This window comes from Paramisgurnus dabryanus, chromosome 12, assembly GCF_030506205.2.
Source record: "Paramisgurnus dabryanus chromosome 12, PD_genome_1.1, whole genome shotgun sequence".
Lineage (NCBI taxonomy): Eukaryota > Metazoa > Chordata > Actinopteri > Cypriniformes > Cobitidae > Paramisgurnus > Paramisgurnus dabryanus.
Genome location: NC_133348.1, coordinates 30238704 through 30261233, shown reverse-complemented (window position 1 = coordinate 30261233; position 22530 = coordinate 30238704). Strand labels below are relative to the sequence as shown.

The 22530-nt window shown below is 36.0% G+C and overlaps 2 protein-coding genes across 2 annotated transcripts in view; one reads left to right on the top strand and one right to left on the bottom strand.

Annotated features, from left to right (window-relative positions):
* Window positions 1-10356, top strand: part of LOC135750053 (tyrosine-protein phosphatase non-receptor type 14-like) — a 51000-nt gene extending 40644 nt beyond the window's left edge. The window contains exons 15-20 of the mRNA XM_065268831.2: window positions 213-347; window positions 436-654; window positions 4773-4901; window positions 5207-5441; window positions 5752-5915; window positions 9466-10356. Coding sequence (XP_065124903.1) covers window positions 213-347; window positions 436-654; window positions 4773-4901; window positions 5207-5441; window positions 5752-5915; window positions 9466-9594 — 1011 coding nt within the window. The 3' untranslated portion in view covers window positions 9595-10356. The remainder of the gene's footprint in view (window positions 1-212; window positions 348-435; window positions 655-4772; window positions 4902-5206; window positions 5442-5751; window positions 5916-9465) is intronic.
* A 502-nt stretch (window positions 10357-10858) lies between these two features.
* smyd2b (SET and MYND domain containing 2b) lies at window positions 10859-22277 on the bottom strand. Its single transcript, XM_073811457.1, has 12 exons — window positions 21987-22277; window positions 21130-21193; window positions 19373-19483; window positions 19230-19290; window positions 16492-16616; window positions 15802-15869; window positions 13903-14005; window positions 13598-13708; window positions 12293-12411; window positions 11872-12048; window positions 11687-11795; window positions 10859-11095 (listed from the first exon to the last, which is right to left on the bottom strand). Exons 1-12 carry the CDS (start codon window positions 22160-22162, stop codon window positions 11012-11014), a joined length of 1308 nt encoding a protein of 435 aa, XP_073667558.1. The 5' UTR covers window positions 22163-22277; the 3' UTR covers window positions 10859-11011.
* Between the last annotated feature and the right edge of the window lie 253 nt (window positions 22278-22530).

Here is a 22530-nt window from a genome sequence, read left to right as displayed (position 1 = left end):
AAGTATACTACTAGAACATAAATGTTAGTACACTTACTACATAAAGTATACTTAAAACTATACTCCAACATTACTTAAGTATACTTAATAAAATGAACTTGAAGTATACTTCTTTTTCGTAAGGGCAGGGTTAAAAGTGGGGCTTAGAAGGAATATAACCCGGGGTTATGAGGGTATATGGTTATGTTAACGATTTGTTCTTTCTCATGTAGTCACTGGAGAAACAAAAGATGTCAGTGGAGAAGAGACCGCTGATGATGGCCGCTCTCAACGGCTTGTATGTCACACACATGACCGCTGATCACATGACCAAACACGCGGCCCAACACAACAACACAGACGAATGGGTGAGAAGACATGAATGATATCGGTCCAGTGTGTTTCTACATTGGTGATATGTAATCCAAACCTCTGCTTACATCTGGTCTCCTTTAGTGTCAGATGCTGGAGCTAAAGTTGGAAGAAGAAAGACTCTTTACTGAATACGAACAGGTTTCCAAGAAAAGATCAACATCCGTCTTCACCACGGCAATGCTGCCGGACAACACTGAGCGAAACCGCTTCCGAGATGTTCTCCCGTATGAAGAGAACCGGGTGGAACTTGTGCCAAACAAAGAGAACAACACGGGATACATCAATGCCTCACACATTAAGGTTAAAGCAATACACCACAAAACAACATGATGGAAATACTGCTGTGCTTGCAAGGTGTTACATTTTAAAAGTTCTTCTGTCCTCAAACTAACTTACCACTCCAAGTTATTAACCCAAGAGACAATTGTAAAAAAACCTAAAAAAATTTGAAACCAATACATAAAACGACATATTTAAAGGATTAGTCCATTTTCTTAAAAAAACATTCAGATAATTTACTCACCACCATGTCATCCAAAATGTTGATGTCTTTCTTTGTTCAGTCAAGGAGAAATTATGTTTTTTGAGGAAAACATTCCAGGATTTTTCTCATTTTAATGGACTTTAATGGACCCCAACACTTTACCGTTTTAATGCAGTTTAAAATTACAGTTTTAAAGGACTCTAAATGATCCCAAACGAGGCATACGGATGACGTATCGAAACTACGCCCAGTGTTTACAAGTGTGGAGAAAGAGGACCGTTCCGACGTTGTTGTATGTCGTATGATACTTATTAAATGTCTTTGTGTCCGTTTATTGTTTAAAATGTTCCACAAATGTGCGTTTATGTATCGTGACTTTTCCACAACATTACGAAATTATGTGAGGTCGCGCTGGCGCATCACAGGACCGGAGATAGACGAAAAGTTGTGGTTTAAAAGTGCATATTTTTCTTGCCAAAAATGACAATCGTTTCTCTAGATAAGACCCTTTTGCAATTTTAAACTGCATTAAAACTATAAAGTGTTGGGGTCCATTAAAGTCCATTAAAATGAAAAAAATCCAGGAATGTTTTCCTCAAAAAACATAATTTCTTCTCGACTGAACAAAGAAAGACATGATGGTGAGTAAATTATCTGGATTTTTTTTAAAGGTATAGCGGAAGATTTTCCCGAATTATTTAAAAGAACCGCCCCTCGATATTTTTTAAAAAATGCTCCCGAGAGGGAACGCCTGTTAAACGCGTGCACGAGACAGAGAGAGAGCGTGCAGGAGCTCAATTCTTCTCTTCGCTCTGTTTACAAGTTTCTGTTGGCATGTTTACAGTATCTGTGCGGTTCGTGACTTGTGCCAGGGCTAGCATCGCAAATCATAGCTTACATCAACTTTTACCAGCAGTGATTTTAAATGGATTTCTCCAAATAGCATGACAAAATGTACCTTCCCTTACGAAAAAGAAGTATACTTCAAGTTCATTATATTAAGTATACTTAAGTAATGTTGGAGTATAGTTTTAAGTATACTTTATGTAGTAACATTTATGTTCTAGTAGTAAACTTGTAAGTGTACTGGTTGAATACCGCTTGGGACTAAATTGGCCCACTTTTAGTATATAAAAGTATACTTCTAAGTGTACTATAAGTGTAAGAGTAGTCAACTTTAAGTGTACAACTAGTGCACAATTAGTTCTTCATTTGTACTGCAAGTGAACTCATAAGTATACTAGTAGTTTTCTAGACTTATACTTCAAGTGTACATGCAAATGTTCTGTTAGATTACTCTTAGTAAACTAGTAGGTTACTAATTTTGTGCTGCAGGTATACTTCCAAGTGTTTTTTTATATACTTTTAGTTAACTAGTAGTTTACTAGTCATATACTGAAAGTGTACATGCAAGTGTTCTGTTAGTGTACTCTTAGTAAACTAGTAGGTTACTTATTGTATACTGCTTGTGTAACAAAGCACTTTGACACTGAGGATCCATCTGCAGGTTTTTATTAAACACACTCATATTCCAACAGGCAAGGTTAAACAACAGCAAACACAGCAATGTAGGGCAGGCAAATCTCGTAGTCATGAAACAGGCAAAAGGGTCAGCAATGACAGCCAGTACAAATCAAGACTTTGCACTGACTGAATGTTTCCAGAGAGTTTATATAGGCTGTCCAATGTGTTTCAGGTGGCAGACCAATCAGTCCAGGCATGCGGGATTATGGGAAATGGAGTCCAGAACGAAAGTTAATATTCAGGGGGTTCAGCCATATATATAGATATATATACAACCTCAAATCAGAAACAGTTGGGACACTGTAGAAATTGTGAGTAAAACAGGAATGGAATAATTTACAAATCTCATAAACTTATATTTTATTCACAATAGAATATAAATAACATATCAAATGTTGAAAGTGAGACATTTTGAAATGTCATGCCAAATATTGGCTCAATTTGGATTTTATGAGAGCTACACATTCCCAAAAAGTTGGGACAGGTAGCAATAAGAGTATAAAAGTTAAATGTACATATAAGGAACAACTAAAGGACCAATTTGCAACTTAATTGGCAACATGATTGGGTATAAAAAGTGTGGCAGTGTCTCTCAGAAGTCAAGATGGGCAGAGATAGTCTATATTCTATTGTGAATAAAATATAAGTTTATGAGATTTGTAAATTATTCCATTCCTTTTTTACAATTTCTACAGTGTCCCACTCTAGTGTCCCATTATATATATATATATATATATATATATATATATATATATATATATATATATATATATATATATATATATATATATATATATATATATATATATAAAATTTTAGTATTTATTATTTTTTGTTTGATTAGCTCACTGATAGCATACGAAAGATTTAGCTTCAAATTGAAAGTACAATTAAAAGGTACAAGTAAAAAAATTTATACACATTGTATTGTACTTTAAGTGCAATATATTAATATTTATAGTATGATGTTAAGTTCACTTAAAGTAAAGTTGAGTAGTAAACTACTAGTTAACTAAAAGTATAGTAAAAGAAAACTTGCAAGTATACCTGCAGCACACAATTAGTAACTTACTAGTTTACTAAGAGTACACTAACAGAACACTTGCATGTATACTTTCAGTATGAGTACACTAGTTAACTAAAAGTATAGTAAAAGAATACTTGCAAGTATACCTGCAGCACAAAATTAATAACTTACTAGTTTACTAACACTAAAGATTCTCCATAAAGATAATTTGTACACTACATATACTTTCAAAATTTACTTAAAATATACTGTTTCTAAAGGATGCTAAATGATGTATTTTATAAATATGCTGTCAGTGTCAGTGCATTATTATAATGATAACTTTAACAGATAACGTATACCTAAAATAAACTTTAAAATAAGTTCAAATTAGTATACTTTAAAAATTGCACAGAACTTTAACTCCAAGTATATTTTTTTAAAGTATACTTTTAGAAAATATACTAAATTATAATTATTTTGAAATATGTTAAAAGTTTAATTGTAAGCAAATATGTTGTAAGCATACTTTCAATATATTCAAAGATGGTACATTTCTTTCTAAGTATATTTGTAATGTACTATTGCAAAGTTAAATATACTTGAAATACAATAAAGTATATGTATTTTTCACCAGGGCTATTCATATGGCTTTTTGCAGCTTTCTTGATGTAGCTTTCGTTGTTGCATTTTTACTTTATACTTTTAAGTATATGTCAGTAAACAAGTATAGGCCAAATATACTTAGACATTTCGGTCAGTATAGGTCAAGTATACTTTAGTACAATTTAAGTATATTTCTAAGAAGTACCTAAAGTACATTTTAGAGAAGTACATAAAAAGTAAACTGAAAGTATACTTTCTTATTTTAAGTTTAAAAGAAGAATACTTATAGCACACTTCAATAAACTTCTTTTTCGTAAGGGTTTCCAGTAGAAACTTCGCGTGGGAAGCCCAACCTGTCCTTTTAGCTCACGCCAGCGTGTGAAATAGTCTCCCATAAACATCTGGTCTTGTTTCTTTATTTATAGTCCTTTCTCTTCTTGTCATACAATTCGTAGAGACTTTTTCTCTTGCGACCCTCAGACATTTTGAAAAAAACACAGTGAGAACGCGACCTTCAATGAATGGTTGAAACCGTAGCACAACACACATACACGTGAAAGTGCGCATGTGCAGAAAGCGAACGTAGAGGCGAGCACGTGCGACGGTTATACGTCAACATATAATCAGAATGATTGACATCTGGGATGACCAATAACAGTGGTGATCCACCCGGAAAACGAAAATCTTCCGCTATACCTTTAAGAAAATTGACTAATCCTTTAAAGAAAGAAAAAATGAGTTTGAGTAAATGTTTACAGAATTGAAATGTTTTGGTGGTCTTCTGTGTGTTGTGTAAAGGTGATGATTTGTGGAGAGGAGTGGCACTACATCGCCACACAAGGTCCACTGCCCAACACGTCCCACGATTTCTGGCAAATGATTTGGGAGCAGGGTGTCAGTGTCATCGCCATGGTAACAGCTGAGGAGGTACGGTCAGAGTACATCATCATTAATATTAGTTGTCATGTAAAGCAGGGGTTTTCAAACCTGTCCTGGAGGACCACTAGTACTGCACAATTTCCCTTATTGGACACACCTGGTTTAAATCTTCAGCTTATTAGTAGAGACTGCGAGACCTGAACTGGGTGTGTAAGGTAACTGAATGAGATGTGTCACTAAAGGGAAACATGCAAAATGTGCAGTACTAGTGGTCCTCCTGGACAGGTTTGAAAACCCCTAATGTAAAGAAAGATGCAGAGAATTGTTGTGAAATGTTTGTGTGATTGTTATAGGAGGGTGGACGCTCTAAGAGTCACAGGTACTGGCCCAAACTGGGATCCAAACACAACTCGGCCACACACGGCAAATTTAAGGTCACCACTAAGTTCCGCACGGACTCTGGTTGTTACGCGACCACGGGTTTAAAAGTGAAGCATCTTTTGTCGGGTCAGGAGCGAACCGTGTGGCATCTGCAATACACGGACTGGCCTGAGCACGGCTGTCCGGAATATGTGCAAGGATTTCTGTGTAAGTTGGACAAATGCCAAATTCATTCAATAAAACAAATCCTTGTATTCCCTGTGAGTGATCTGTGCTGGTCCATATTATTTCACTTGACACTATGTGCAAAACAAAATCTATATTGTAACATCTAACTGTGATAATCCATCGAATTGTCAACATTGAACACGTAAAGTAGACTTTATTTTTTTCTTGGTCAAATCAGATGTTTTGAAATAGTGTTGTGAATATACCACAGTTCAGTATAATCTATATTTTGCTGGCATATACTCAAACCATTAAACTTGTTCTGATTGTTCTGTCTTTTTCTCATCAGCGTATCTTGAAGAGATCCAGTCAGTTCGCCGTCACACCAACAGTATGTTAGACACATCCAAGAGTCTGAACCCACCGGTGATCGTTCATTGTAGTGCTGGAGTGGGTCGTACCGGTGTGGTCATCCTTACTGAACTCATGATCAGCTGTCTGGAGCATAACCAGGTCTGTTTTTACTCTTCATTAACCTTTTTTATCACAGGATCACTTTTATATAAACCCTGTGTAAAACTAAAGTCCATTTAGGGAAGTCAAGCCACTAGGTGGCCATGTTTTTTACATTATGTAGGATGATTTAGAGATAAAATAACCTTGAAATCTTTAATATTGATTGAGTAAGGCCATCAATGTGAAATCCAACTTTGATGGTCCAAAACTCATCACTTTATTATGAGACTATAGTCTGGATTTCACATATGTATGTCAGGGTAGTAAGTTCTTGTGAATCTGCATTTGTTCTATTGGATTACTTTGTTTTAAACACATGAATGTGTCCTGAAATACTCATCTTCACAGTTATATACAGGGTGCTATTTGCTGGGGGGCGATGGCGGAGATTATCCCCCCTCTTTAAATTCCTATAATTTTTTATTCCCATAATTAATGGTCATCAAACGGCCACATAAACAGTCTAAAATAATTTAGTAAACAACAGGTAGCATTTCCACTTCTGTGATAATAGGCGACAACATGTCTAGGTTATGTCAGCTCGACCTGATTCTTGCCAAGTGAGAAATGTTTTTCCCCACGACAAAACTTTTTGAACATAATACCTAAACCCACCGCAAACCCCTACCCTAACCCATAAACTGGAAAAAAAAAAAAAAGATGGATGACGCAACGTCTCTACCTTCCATTGTTATGGATTGAAGCCAAAAATATCCGACCGTGGGCGCTGCCATGTTACGTAAAAATGTCAGTTTGGAGCCAGGGCATGCGCAGAAGGAATCGTCCATGGAGCCAGAGGCGGATCCGCGGTATTAAACTTCCGCCCAAACGTTTGCGCGCCCAGTTCAACCACACCAATCATAACGACATAGAGCTGTAATCGGGCCTTAAAAGTTAGGCCCGAAATGTCCGGAGCCCGACAGAATGCAGCCCGAACCCGAACGTACATTTAGATTGACAGCTATTTAAAAGCCCGAACCCGTTTACAGCCCGACATTATTTAAATGTGCGCACACACACAGCTTTTGTCAAGAATGAGAAATTTACACAGGTTTTAACGTTATTTATTCATGACTAATAATCTACACGACACTTGGAAGTTGAAACAAAGAAATAAAATAAGTCATCTGTAACATTGTAACATCTCATTCTAAATAGGCTTATGCAATACACTATAAATATGCCAATAAAATTATTATTTCTTAACGAATTAAATTAAGATAATACATTCTGAATTAAGATGGGTATTTGGCAATAACGAAATTAAGAGAAAGGCTCCGCGGGATTTGCGTCGGCACTTCTCTCCATTACTGCCATATATCCTCTGTCTAAATTATGTATTTAAGACTCGATTCATATTTAGTTACACATTGAAAAACCTACTCACCAAGATTAGGCTACATGTTTTTGATGAGGAAAATCATTAAATCCAATCCACTGTAAATGAATTCAGCGCGATCCTGCGCTACTGATTGAACTTGACCTCTCATTTACCTCACAAAGCCGGAGCGCAAGCCCGAGCCCGCCCCGAGCCCGTGTAAAATGTTAGAAAGGAAGCCCGAACCCGCCCGAGCCCGTCGGGTCCCGATGGGTCCCGACGGGTCCCGTCGGGTTCGGGCAAAGATCTTCAGCTCTTTAACGACATGCACCATTTCTACAGCAAAAATGAACAATTGAAATATATCAGCGTGATGACAACTACCTTTAAGGACCAAAACCATCTTTCGGAATATTTCATTGGAAGTGTATATTTTTTTTTATTTAGAGCTGAGTCCCGTTCCTTTGCATGGAGAGGGCGGGGTTTATGACTGCAGCCAGCTACCAGGGGGCAATCAAAGAGCCAGCACTGATTTGTTGTTGCCGCCGCACTAATTGCGTCATCGGGTTCTGTGCTTCTATTGGTTATTAGTGATGCAAAGTCCGATTCATTTTCGCGAACTGGCTCTTTTCGGACAGTTCGGCTCATTGAACCGGTTCAAAAAGCCGATTCACCGGTTCCTGACGTCATCAAGAAATGACATTACTATACGCATTTATTGTATCAATGAAACACTCAAATAAAGTCGTTTGTGTCAAAACATTAAAACATTTAAATAAAAAGTTGTTTTTGTGAAGGCAGCTGATTTATTGCCTTGCATTCACAAGTTAGTAATGTTTGTGGTCACAGTTTAAATCGCGGATCATAAATAATTAATAAATCGTAAATGCCAGATATAACTGAGTTTTGACAAGCCTACAACTTGAATAAGATTCCTAAAAGACACTGATGCACAATTGCGGATGTGTGTAAGTATAAATAATAAATAAACTTGTGTGTTAAACTCATTGGTCTTCCTTAAACAACTACAATATGATTTGCATGCAAAAAAAAATCGTATTTAAAACTAAAGCTTTCTAATAAAACAAGCATATCAAGAAACTAATAAAACAAAAAACTTTGCGCATCAGGCTCGTTCAAATCCTCGGTGATTCACACGCAGTGTCAGCAACTCATCCGTCAGAATCGTCGGCAATCCTCGCCTCGGCAATCATCGACAAACTTCGTTCGGTTCTAAGTCCGACGTGCTATTTCGGCTGTGCGTCCTGCGTCATCAACCCGGAACCTATGCCCAGTTCGATTCAGTTCGACTTGCGAACCGGCTCGACCGGTTACTTCCTGAGAACCGGCTCAAAAGAACGATTCGTTCAAGAACCTAACATCACTATTGGTTATTGAGCTGCCGGTTGTTGTAGGGAGATGTCACACAGCAGGATTGTCTCACAAAATTTCTGACACTGCCAGAATTTTGTCGGAGGACAATTTTGATCGCAACGGCCATTAATCGTCTGTCTGTGAACATGTCAAACTAGCGATCAAAGACGGTGCATTTTAGCCTAGGATTCCAGAAATCTTTTAGGATTTCAAAATTTGTCCCAGACAGCTAAATCCTGGCTGAAATCTCACAGTGTGCACCGGGCTTAAGATCAGAGAGAAATTATAAGTGAAAAGCAATGCTCTAAAAGCAGCTAATCCTGATTGCAACCTTAAACCTGAAACAAAATGTAAACTTATTTCCTAAATCTGAGTGGTTGATTGAAATGTTGTCCCATGATCAAAATCAGGAGAGCCAGTTATGTCATGATCCTTTTTTAATCTATTCCCGGATTTTTCAAATGTCTCCAATGATCCATATTTTAGTGCGACAGCCCAATAATAAATTAAAAGAATTGCAATCAAGCATATCATCGTATTTAATAGGACTGTCACAAAACAAATCCAAGAAATATTACCAGACATATTATATTTTTTTTAAGAGGTACAAGAAATAGCTTAATACCCTGAAAAATGTATATAAGCTTGTGGTTCATAATTTTTTATAAATAAAAAATATTTGATACAATCCCCCATTTTCACAAATCGCATCCTGTATACTGTATATGCATCAGTATTTATTCCTAATGCAAACAAGAGTGCCAAATCGTGCTAGCACTACTAAGTTCAAGCAGATATTTGACTAGCCTTTGTAAATTTTTAACAAACTCTGTTTGTTTTTTGTCTGTTGATCAGCGAGTGGAGGTTCCAGTGATGTTGGATCTATTGAGACAGCAGAGGATGTTGATGGTAGAGACGGTCTGTCAGTATAAGTTTGTGTATCAGGTTTTGATTCAGTTCCTCAAGCACTCCAGACTCATCTGAGACTCACATTCCTTTTTTTAAAAAAAAACATTCCTGACAACAATCCCACAAATTAGTTTAAATTTAAATTAATTCACTTTTGGCAGGAGAAGAAAAGGGTTCAGTATATGTGAGGTGTTTACAATAAAACTTTTAATTTTATAGCTTTAATGACTCTTGAATTTGGGTTTTATATTTAATGTGTTCTTGTGTTGTTTCAGACCTGCATGACTTTTATAAAACATAACAGAAAATAAAAATAAAAGTTTTAGGTGTGAGACACCACTAATTGACCTAAAGTCAATATTGTGTCAGACGGCCTAAAAGTGATTTTAGAAATAAAATATTATTTGGAAAGCAATCTGTTTTTTGGATATCTATCTACAGCTGATAGCAGCAAACCCAAACTCTCCTGAATAATTCATTTGTATTTTCAATGTAATAAAGTTATTGGTTGCCTAAAGCACATTAAGATCCTATTAACTCAATAAAGTATTTGATATTTTGTATTATTATATTTTAAATTTTATTTATGCTGTGTTTAATAAATGAATCTTTCACTTTGCAACTTTTATTTCAGATCTGAGGTCAGTTAGGGTACAGTTGTATAAATCAAAAGACACGATTCTGTTACACAGTTACTGCTCATCGAATGAAATATTGAATCTTTGGAGTTTGTCCTTATTTTTATTAATATTTTGAGTATCCCAGATGCAAAAACAGTTGTTATATATTGAAATATTTTTTTTGTTTTGTTTCTATGAAATAAAAAGTAAAGTTATATTTTATTGATGATCTTGATTGTGAATATTTTATATTTCCTTTTGTGAATAGACACCTATGCATGTTTTTGATACAAATGTTTGCATTCACAAATTAATAGTTATCTGCGAATCTATGTATGCATTATTATTTTTACCTTTGCTTAGCTTTTAATCCTTATGTTTATTTGCCAATCATTCATTTTGTATATGCACTGCCTATCCAAATATTACATGTTAATGACATTCTTTTTCAGCAATAAAGTATTATGATGTGGTGCCCATCCTATGAAACGCTTCAGTGCTATTAATTGTAATGCAACTTTGAGAACCGTTTTTACTTGAACTAGAAAAGATACAGAAATATGAATGAGAGCAATCACAATGCATTACAGAACGAGCAACAAGTTCCCTAAGGAATACTGAATATCCAATTGGTGTAAAATAAGGCATCAATAAATAGGAATGACTTGTAACAATCAAGTCTTTAAGGGATCCAATAAGTGCTAAAAGATTTTGCTATATTTTCTTCATCTTATAACAAATACATTTATTTAACATGAAGTACATTTAAAACTTATACAGGTTTAACACACATTTTGTTTCTCATAAATCTCACTGAAGAGAGTTTCTTCATTCATTCACATGTATAAGGTTAAATTCAATGTCCTGTCAGATTATTCATCACCAATGATTTCTCGTTTGAGCTCCGTTACATATGGGTGATCTTTCCCATGACAGACCTCCATAATGGCCAATGCCTGAAACACAAACATGGTTATCACTCTATAATCACGGCTGTTGGCACAATAAAACATTTATTTTAAGATACAAAACAATTTAAACATTATTGTATATACCACCAGATAATGCTTTTGCAAAATGAATTATATATGAACTTTAAAGGTGCAATGTGTAGATATAAGTAGGATCTATTGCAAGAAAAGCAATACGATATACATAACTACACTGAAAAAACTAAATATGATTTACTTAATTTTGCAAGTTTTTGCAGTAATATTTTTCAAGTAAATTTCACACATATGGAAATTAAGTAAATTAAGTTTCTGTAAAAATATGTGATATCTACCTAAAAAATATTATGTATAATATAGTTATCAAATTATTTTTATGCAATCTTCCTAATTTAATCATGAATTGTAGCTTTTCTTGACATATTTATTATTATAAACCACATTATGATGAGCAAATAAGAAGAGACTGGTCTCAGTACAGGAAAAAGTCAAGACACTTAATAGTTCACATAATATTTCACATAACACTCTGACTCAAAAGGACTTTGAAATGTAGAATAAGTAGGAGTTTATACTTTATAACCATTGTGTATTTACCTTTTGAAAGGCACTGATGCCGGTGGACTTTCTGTCCAGAGCGATGTAGAGTCGGCCCAGTTTAAGATACATTGATGCTATATTGAGAGAGTGCGTAGGGTAAAGCACGCTAAAGAGAAACCCAAAAAAGGTTAATATTCATGGAAAACACACAGATACACAAGAATTTATGTGCGTGTGCTCACTTGTAAGACTTGACAACTTTTTCGCCGTATCTAACCGCATCATCGTAGCTCTCCGTGTAGAGACAGACGCCCATGGCCTGGTACATCATATGGAGCATGTAGACGTTAGAGTCGTCGAAAACTGAACTCATTTTATCGATGATGAGTTCACACATCTCCAACAGCTCCAAAGGACTTGAGCCAGAGTCAAGATTCAATAAACATTTCACCAATTTATATTAAACACATAGGAATATCATGCAGGGATGCCTGTCTGTGGAAACTCATTGACGTAATGTTTGGATCACTGCCTTAAAGTTATACTCCGGCCAAATGTCAAAATTACCCCTGGACTTACCCTCAAGCATTCTCAGATACAACTGTCCATCATCTTTCACATGAACACAATTCGTTTTTTCAAAAGGAGCAGAAAAGGATATTTTTCTCGCGTTTGGCTCTGCGAAATTCTTCTACGGCATTTCGAGCGTAACGCACCATATCGCTGATCTCCTTCTGACTTATTTCATCACTCAATTTCCTCACCTTCATCTTCATCATATCCTGCATAGACACACAAAAGCCAAATTATACTCGACTACGTAGTCTCTGTGGATTAAATATGACTCTCAGCAATATACAAGTATTGTAGTCAAATGTGACCCTGCACTACAAAACCAGAAATACTGTAGGTCACACAGATATATTTGTAGCAATACCAACACTAAATGTATGAGTAAAAATTATAGATTTTTATGCCAAAATTATATTAAGTAAAGATCATGTACATGAAGGTATTTCATACATTTTATACATATAACATGTTAAAACTGCCATTTTGTAGATGTGAGCAAAAAATTGCCATTTATTGGGTGTCCTTTTAAATGCAAATGTGTCAGTGCCGTGGTTGGATAGTGCAGATTAAGGGGTGGTATTTTCCCCTTCTGACATCACAAGGGGAGCCAAATTTCAATTATCTATTTTTTCACATTCTTGCAAAAAAAATGGTTTACCAAAACTAAGTTACTGGGTTGATCTTTTTCACATTTTCTAGGTTGATAAAAGCACTGGAGACCCAATTATAGCACTTAAACATGGAAAAAGACAGATTTTCATGATATGTCCCCTTTAAAGAGATAGTTGACCCAAAAATTAAAATTCTGTCATGTGTCACCATTTATGAGCACCATTGATTTCCATAATATGAAAAATAATACTATGGAAGTGAATGGGGCTCATGAATGGTTAGGTTAAAAACATTCCTCAAAATATCTTTTTTTTTGTTTTTATCAGAACAAAAAAAAATTTCATACAGGTTTATAACAACATGAGAGTGAATAAATCATGACAGAATTTTCATTTTGGGGTAAACTATGCCTTTAAATGTTTCAAAATATTGTGATTTTTTTTTCATTATACATCAATGGAAAGCCTATTTATTCAGCTTTCAGATGAAGTATAAATCTGAATTTCAAAAAATTGACTCTTATGTGTGGTTTTGTGGTCCAGGGTCACAAATGTCCATAATGAGGAATGCCAACTGAGCAAAGTGTAAATATGTGCAAACAAAAGAATATAAATGGTCTCATGCACATTAACGTGCAGTTTGTATGCAAATAATGTAGTAGACATTTATCAATACACAAGTTTGCGATGAAAATCTTGCTCGCTCAGAATATTTGTATTTGGGTTTTTCGACTCAGTGTTAGTTAGTCCGGCTCTGACTGAGCCATTGAGATTTTGCACGTACCATGGATTTAGTTGAACACTCTTTGCAGTCGCAGCTGAAGTAGTAGGTATCTCTGAGTCTCTCTATTCTGTCCACTGTAGGGTACAGCAGGTCTATATAGCTGATATATATCTACACACAAACCATTTTAACATTAACATGAAATATTTCATATGCAATCCTGATTTACAGTTACGCAGTAACAATTGTATAATGTTCTCAATATACCAACTTGACTCTATCTATCATGTGCCTGATCAATAGACTGATTATAGATTATGCAAGTCTAAAGAGACATATGGTATTGTAAAGAGTGATATACTGACCTCCTGTCCTGGACTGATCTCTTGTACAGCTCTCACTTCGGCATTGATACCTCTGTATGTGACTATGACATTAGGACAGCAACTGTGGTTCACGAGGGCAATACTGAGAGAGCAACGGAGACAGAAAAAATCTTATTAAAAACCCAAAGAGAGCCAGTAAAATACTTCGTTTTATTCATTTTTTGGACTAAATATCAGTGCTCTATTGCATGAAAGCCCTTAAGCTAAGAAATCCCTTAGATATAGGGTTAAGGGTACCCTTAATGAAAAAAATAAGGCTTAAAATAAGTATTTACCTTTAAATGCTTAAGTATTCCCTGATGAAGCCAATACGGAAGTGATTTAAACTGCAATTCATCGACTGGCCTCTAGAGGCCGGCTCCAAAAGGGAGTCAATTTCCATAGACCTCCATGTTTAAATGACAGACTTGGGTGGTAACAGCCTGGTACAAAGAGTGTTTTTGGTCTATATAGTTATTTTCCCCTTCATGACAACTATGAGGGTGGTGATTTTTTTATAACTCATCCATTTAAATTATATTAAAGAGTAACTAAACCCTAAACCACCTTTTTTTAGTTAATGATCTGTAAGAATGATGCTTTATTAGTGCTGTTCATTGATTTTAGTAAGTTTTTTGACATTTGGATATAAAGTGTTTCAAAACTACAATTTATGGTGTAAAAACGTCTGAGTGCTGCCCTCTTCAGGTTGAACGGTGGCTACTGCAGTTGAATTTTCCTATTGGATGTTGGGTCCAAAAAATGACTCGTGACGTAAGCAGGTTCCGATCTCACCACACACTTAGTTCGTCCCCTCTATCTCCGTTGGGATCTGCCCACTTTTCTTGCATTTTTCAAATATTGCCAGTGGGCGGAGTCAGGCTCTGACCAAGGGTTTAGTAACGCTTTAAGCTTTAAAGTTCTTCATAATTCGGGGCGTGGCCACTTGAGTGACGGGTGAACTACAGTCGAGTTAGGGTGGCGTGGTTTCAGCAACCAGCCACCTCAGCTTCACCTACGTCCCACCTCTTTACCTATTTTCAGTTATCCGCGAGTGACGTGCCTTGACGTGATGCTAAGATGGCAACGGCAGGCCCCGCCAACTATTGGCTTCCAAAAACTTCTATGGGTGAGGTCACAGACACTACATCCATATTTTTTAATCAAGGCGTATTCATTTTGTGGTAGCACGGGGTGTTATATATAGTAATCAACACACTATATTATTAACTTTTATGTTTTTGTTCAGAAGCAGAGGAAGGATGTCCGATCGTAGTGTTTGTCCTGCCGCTCATCCATTGTGATTGGACTGCTGAATAAGCGACTTTACTGAGCGCAACTTTTTGATAAATACACATATTACTATCAGATTAACAACTGTTTTACAAAGTATCTTACAAAGTAACATTTTAAAATTTATACGAAACTAAATTACTATAAGGAGTTAGTTGACAATGGCTTAACTTAGAAGCTCGCTAGTAGGGTTAAATGTCAGACCGCTGTATTGTGCTGCTTATGTTGTCCATCCCTAGCTGCTTTGAAACAATTAACAATTGTGAAAAGCACTATATAAATAAAATTGAATTGAATGTATATGTGTTGTGGAATATAATTTATTTTATAAAATCCTTTTAGCCATTGGGCAGCCCTGATGAAGTATATACTATTTTATTAGATCACAATCTATTTGTGAGGACAATCAAATTTGCTAGGAAACTAATGCCATTCTCTTCGATCTCTCGGCCAAAGCTCCACCTCTGCCAAGATGCAGACCTTGATGATAAAGTCCGACCCAATTAACCTCACTGCCAACTTATCAGCCAGAAACTTAAAGAGAAGATCCCTGGTCAACAAATCATCAGTAAAATGGTGTGTACTGTATTGTATGTGTGTACTTACTCTGGAAATACAGCTAAACCTATGTGTGAGAGTTCCTCATCCTCCAGAGTAAAGCCATTACAGTGAATCTGAAGACAGAAAGAAAAACATCTGCCGTTAGTGTTATTAGTAGAGCTGGGCATAGATTAATCTAGATTAATCTCATACAAAATAACAGTAATTTTTTGCATAACATGAGTTTGTGATGTGTTATTATTATGTATATATAAATACACACACATTCATAAATAACAAAAGGAAACCAAGGCACTCTTCTTAATTATAAAACCGCTTTAATAAAGGTGCTAGTTCATAATGGAACTTAAAAATACCACCAACATGTTTCGGCCATACACACATACATTCATGTATGTATTTAAGAAACATTTACATGTGTATATACATTTATTTATATTTTCATATATTCTAAACTATATATAAATAAAAAATGATATTTAAATAAAACATTTCTTAAATGTATATATATATATATATATATATATATATATGTATGTATGTATGTGTGTGTGTTTAAACATACATTATATTTACACAAATCACAAACTCATATATTATGCAAAAAAGTACTTTTTTGTATTTTGTATGAGATTAATCTATGCCCGGCCCTAGTTATTATCATGGTTATTTGCTTTCTTACGCCATCTTTGAGTTTAATTATATGAGTAACTGGTATTCTGAAAGTGTGTTTACCTGTGAGATAAGTCTGAGCAGAGCCTGATGGTCAGGGAAGTCCAGATATTTGGAGTAAAACTGATGAAGACCTGCGATATCTGCTTCAGTCAACTCTCTTTTTTCATTATCCAACTCCTCCACGTCTGAGAGAAAGATGTTATAACATTATTTCTATACTACTATACTTATATTCTGATGAAATAATCAAACTTATACAATAAGAATGCATTACTAATTCATCCATAAAGATGAATTACACATTGTAGCTCAAGTTTGTACTAAGATATTTTCCCCCGTTTCTCATTCTCAATGCATTTCTTCTCAACCATTGCTATAAGACAGGATGCAGGGCTCCTGACTAACTTTTTTTACTAGGAGCACAGTGGCCCCCAACTGAAAATTTTAGGGGCACAACCAAAAAATGTAGGGGCACACACCATAAATCAACATGCTAACCAAATAATCACATTTCTACAAATTTCCACTGTATTACTAATAAATACTTTGATGATAGATGCAGAAAGTACAATGTGCTGTTTCAAATTCAGTGTCACATCACAAAAAATGATCAAATTTACTGGTCGCACATGTATTTATAGGATGTAAAATTCAGTGGCACAATCTCAAATTTTGGTGGCAAAATGCCCCCATTTGGTGGCAGTCTGGAGCCCTGGGATGGATAGATGCTCAAACTTCCATCAATATTACTGCGCCTGAGGTCGACGTGCCGCAAGTGCTCTTCAGCCATACAATATACTGTAGTTCTAATTTTTATTCGCTTAAAAATCGTCACGTTTTATTTTGTGCCACTATACTTAATGGTGTGACTACTCATGTAACAGTCTTTAAATAGGGAAAACATGGAAGTGTTTGGTGGCTTCTAAATTCATCCCTGTTTGGATCCTAAGGAATGAATGGGGCTAGGCTAAATACTAACACATTCACGACGCGCTGTACAAAGATTAAGTGCACGCAATGAAAAAAGATAAGTGTGTATTATTTAATCTAGGTTGAGGTAAGAACATAGTAAAATATTGAAAAATTGTGTTATTTTCCTTAAAATAAAACCTGCTTCTTTGCCACAGGCAACCAATGTTTCAAGTCACTTACATCCCCATCTTCTTTATTGTGATGCTTGGTTTGAACAGCAGATCCTCTTGACCATTATCTCTACTGTACATGAATAAATGACTTGCGACCACATGATTGGCTGATTGGTCTCTTTGCAAAATAATTCAATTACCTGGCAAAATCGTACAAATTATACGGGGTCAATTACTTTTGCACTTTTTAACTTTTAAAGAATTATTACAAAAGAAAAAGAAACTAGCTAAATATATTATGAGGGTTTAACAGAGATATATGAATGCAAAACATGAAGAAATAAAACATACGTAGGAGAATAATATAAAAAACTAGACAATTTTTAGTCATGATCATTCTTAGAACAGATTTTAGCATGACAATAACAAGTCAATTTATTTGGCACAATCTATAATTTGCGTAATTTACATAGTAAACAAAACACAACCATTTAGTGAATTTAGATTTGTGCATTTAGCTGACGCTTTTTATCAAAGTGACTTAATGAATTTCCCCTCGATTTCTTTAAGCCTCTCGTGACCAAATGCAAAAATCAAATGCCAATGTCGAAAGATAAAACTCCATTCAGCCGATCTCCGGGTCTGGCGCAACCACTTTTAGCATAGCTTAGCATAATCCATTGAATCTGATTAGTCCATTAGCATCGCACTAAAAAATAACCAAACAGTTTCCATATTTTTCCTATTTAAAACTTGACTCTTCTGTAGTTACATTGTGTACTAAGTCCGATGAAAAATTTAAAATTGTGATTTTCTAGGCCGATATGGCTATGAACTATACTCTTATTCTGGCGTAATAATCAAGGACTTTGCTGTCGTAACATACGCAGTGCCTGAAAGTAGTCCCCTTGGAAACTTTAAATAGCAGGGGACTACTTTCGGGCACTGCGTAGTATAATTGAAACTCTTTGGTTATTTTTTAGCGCAATGCTAATGGTTTTTAGCCTGGTCCAACCGTACATTCATTTCATTTGTACAGAGAGTCTGGCCACGCTCCATTGCAAAGCGTTACTTCCGTTAAGGAGGGTCCATTGTTGAAGTTTAAAACTATTGGATCTGCCCAGAGTCACTCAGGATCTGCCAGAGCCAATCGCTAACATATGGTCGTGACGTATATCATGCACCGAAACCGTCCGGAAACAACAAGTCAGAATAATCAGACAAACAAAAGTTAGCAAACCTGGTTCTTGCTCCGGCTTTAACTTCTGTATATTCGGCAGTTTTGCAACAACAGGCCGAATAGCTTTTCTCACATCTTTCTCCGCTGCCATTACTGAACTACAACTCAAACTGACGCACGACCTCAACGTCATCGTTCTTAGCCACCCCAATCTGTTCGCTGATTGGTCCTGCAGATTTTTGCAGGAGAAAACGAAACTCTATAGAGCCATCCCAGACGTACTGCTGAAGCGAAATGAAAAATAAGCGGAAGCACGTAGGAGGGCGGAGCCAGGCTAAATGGTTTTATCAGATTCAATGGATTATGCTAAGCTATGCTAAAAGTGGTACTGCCAAACCCGGATATCAGCTGAATGGACTCCAAAATGGTGAAAATCAAATGTTTAACTCTAGGGGAGCTGAAAAATTAGCATATTTTCAAACAAAGTGGAGTGTCCCTTTAACATGCAGATTAGATGTATTTCTGATACTTACGGTCTTCCATATCCCTGAGTAAGAGCAGTTTTTCTGATGGGCTTCTCTCTGTCTGGCCTCTCTGTATCAGTAAAAACATGTCAATCACTCTTTAGTCTTTAAACGTTGATTCTTTATGAATGAACAGAATAAAAGTGTCTTACCAGTCTAGCGATGATTCTGGCCACCAGTCTCACGGTCTCTGAAGGACTCCACTTCTCACCAAACACACACATGGCATTACACTCCAGCTTGTGCATGGCCCAGTTCTTTTTCTATCAAATACACACAAAAATTATGCACAGGTGTATACATCAATGTAATAATACTTTTAAGAAATAACTGATGACAGGCAAGTAAGAAATAATTGACGGCGGGCTGTTGAATTATTCAAAAATAATGCACAGCCAAAGTGGTAAAGCCATAACACAGAGGGGCTGCATTATTTTCAAATAATTCAAAGGACCGGAGGCAAATATTCCTCTTATACCACGGTTACCAAAGACATTGCTCTGGTGGTTATTTTCAGACATTTGACAGGTCAGGTGTGCGTTTATCAAAAAATAAGGCATACCCATGGAACATTTCTCAACCAGAATCAAGCATTCAACAGCCCGTGGTATAATTGACAATAATACACACCTGACTGTGGTAGCAGTGGTTGTTACACTGAAGTTTAGCTACTTTAATTTTTAAGCATTGTCTTCAATTGACTTAAAAGTCTTTTTAGGTCTTATATCTCAAGACATTTGTATGTGTTTTATCTCCAGAAATCGCCTTAGGACTATTTTAAGGTGTTTTATCTCAAGACGTTTTTAGAGAGCTAAAATAAAAGTGCTGCTGGAATGTAATCATGTCAAAAGTACCTTCATAGAAATGTCCAATAGTAATATTAAATGAATGTGTTTTTATTAAATAACTTTTAACATGGAAAACAAATGGAAATTTTTTTAATATTTAGTTGTTTATAACTTTAAGGATTATGTATGCATAAACGATGCAAAGTTTAGGAATGGCTTGAACATGTTTAAACTGTGGAAGTACAGTAAAAACAACAACATCAAAATAATGGAGATGTGTTTACATATGTCTGATAATTTCCTATGTCTTAATAGTGATAAGACCAAAGTGATCCTCATTGGTTCACCTCACAACTTTTTTGACTTGAGGGTAGGGTTCCGGTAGCAGACCAATCACAGCACTTGCAGTCCATATAGAATTGACACGTTGTTACACGTGAGTTATGCATCAGGCTTGGCGCAGAAGTATAAATTGGACTTTGGTCTTTAAAACCAAATCACCACTGACTTTAATGGAAAGCCATTACAGATTAAATCAATCTGACCTGACTTAAAGGGATAGTTCACCCAAAAACTCACCCTCATGTCGTTCCAAACTTGTAAGACCTCCGTTCATCTTCGAAACACAGTTTAAGATGTTTTATATTTAGTCCGAGAGCTTGCTGACCCTTCATTAAAAATCTACGTACGTACGGTATACTGTCCAGTGTCCATGTTCAGAAAGGTAATAAAAACATCATCAAAGTAGTTCATGTGACATCAGTGGGTCAGTTAGAATGTGTTGAAGCATCGAAAATACATTTTGGTCCAAAAATAACAAAAATTACGACTTTATTCAGCATCGTCTCTTCTTTCGCGTCTGTTGTGAAACTAAAGTCACGTGACTGTAGGTCTGAATGAACGGAGGTCTTACGAGTTTGGAACGACATAAGGGTGAGTCATTAATTACATTATTTTCATTTTTGGGTGAACTATTCCTTTAATGTCTCCATTATATGTACATATATGATACATGTAAACTACTTATTTATTCTATTATTTAACTTTGTGTTTAGGACAGAGAGAGAGAGAGAGAGAGAGAGAGAGAGAGAGAGAGAGAGAGCGAGAGAGAAAGAGATTACCTGACACTTCACATTGCAGTAGAATGCTTTCTTGCACTTCCCACATTTTGCAAGACCTTTTTTCCTGCACACAAAATGTAAAAACACAACTGAATACTAACACTTACGCTGTACAATTATTATATATGGATATCTGACTTTATTTCCCAAACTCTTTGACTCTGTGAGGTAATATTTCTCAGGTAAAGTTTATTCAGAACTAAAGAGAATCAAACAGACTCCAGTAGAGAAAAATTTGATTCCTGTAAAGCAGCTGTCTGCATATCTCCACTATCATTTACAAGCACACAGCTAAAGTGTTGTTGTGTTTGACCATCTGCTATCAGCCATTTGGCAGTATTTTTAGACATGACCCTCTGGCCATTTTAGAAACAAGAGATGCATCCATAAAATACCAATGACATCGGTTAACTCCAGATTTGTTATTTCATTCAATGAATAAAATGAATTTTATTATTGCAAGATGAGAGGACAGAACTGAATCTCAACATAACAACACACTATAAAACATAGCAGAAAGTGACAATAAAATACCATGGTATATGAGTATGGTACTGGTAAACATTCAGTATGATATTGCAATGACTCTTTAAGTTTTTAGACATTGAAGTACCTCAATTTCACCTGCCCTAATTTATAAACCATTTAGTTTATTAAAACTTCCTGAGACATAACTTTTTGTAACTTGTGGCACTTCTATGTTGTCCCAGTAATCATTAGCATTTTAAAATATGGTTACCATTTGACAATCTTCCATGATATCATAATGAAACCTTCATAAGGGTGATCATAAACTTTTTACAAGAGTGACAATCACCTATATAATATGAGCATAATATATCTGATAATGTACAGACCTTGTGAAGCATTGCTCACAGATTAATCCTCTCTCACTGGCGGACAGCACGTATGAATAAGCTGGACATGAGAACAGCAGTTCACCGACTCCGAAAGCTTTGCTCACCCGCAGACCTCTGCCCTTACCCGGGCTATCGAACTGCTCGATGCCCGCGATGCCCTCCGTTTTCATCATAATACAGAAAATTAACAAAAGTCCTTACGGAAACTGGGAAAGACGTGCTACTGTCGGATGACCACAGAGAGAGAGAGCGATGGGGTGCGTGAAGATGAACTTTATGAGGCGCTGCGCAGACTGGCAGTCATAAGACATCAAAGTACCGCGAGAGCGATTTGAAAGCAATCTACCCTCGGGGTACTTTGATGTCATATGCCTGTCCGTCTGAGCGGGTCCATCCCGGAGTCAATAGGGTTGTTCGATTTCATGTGGCGCGCTGCAATAACGACAGGCGGATGACGTCAAAGTACGGCGAGAGCGAGTCGAGAAAGCACGCGGAGAAATCTAATTTCGATTCGCTCTCGCGGTAATTTGACGTCATCACT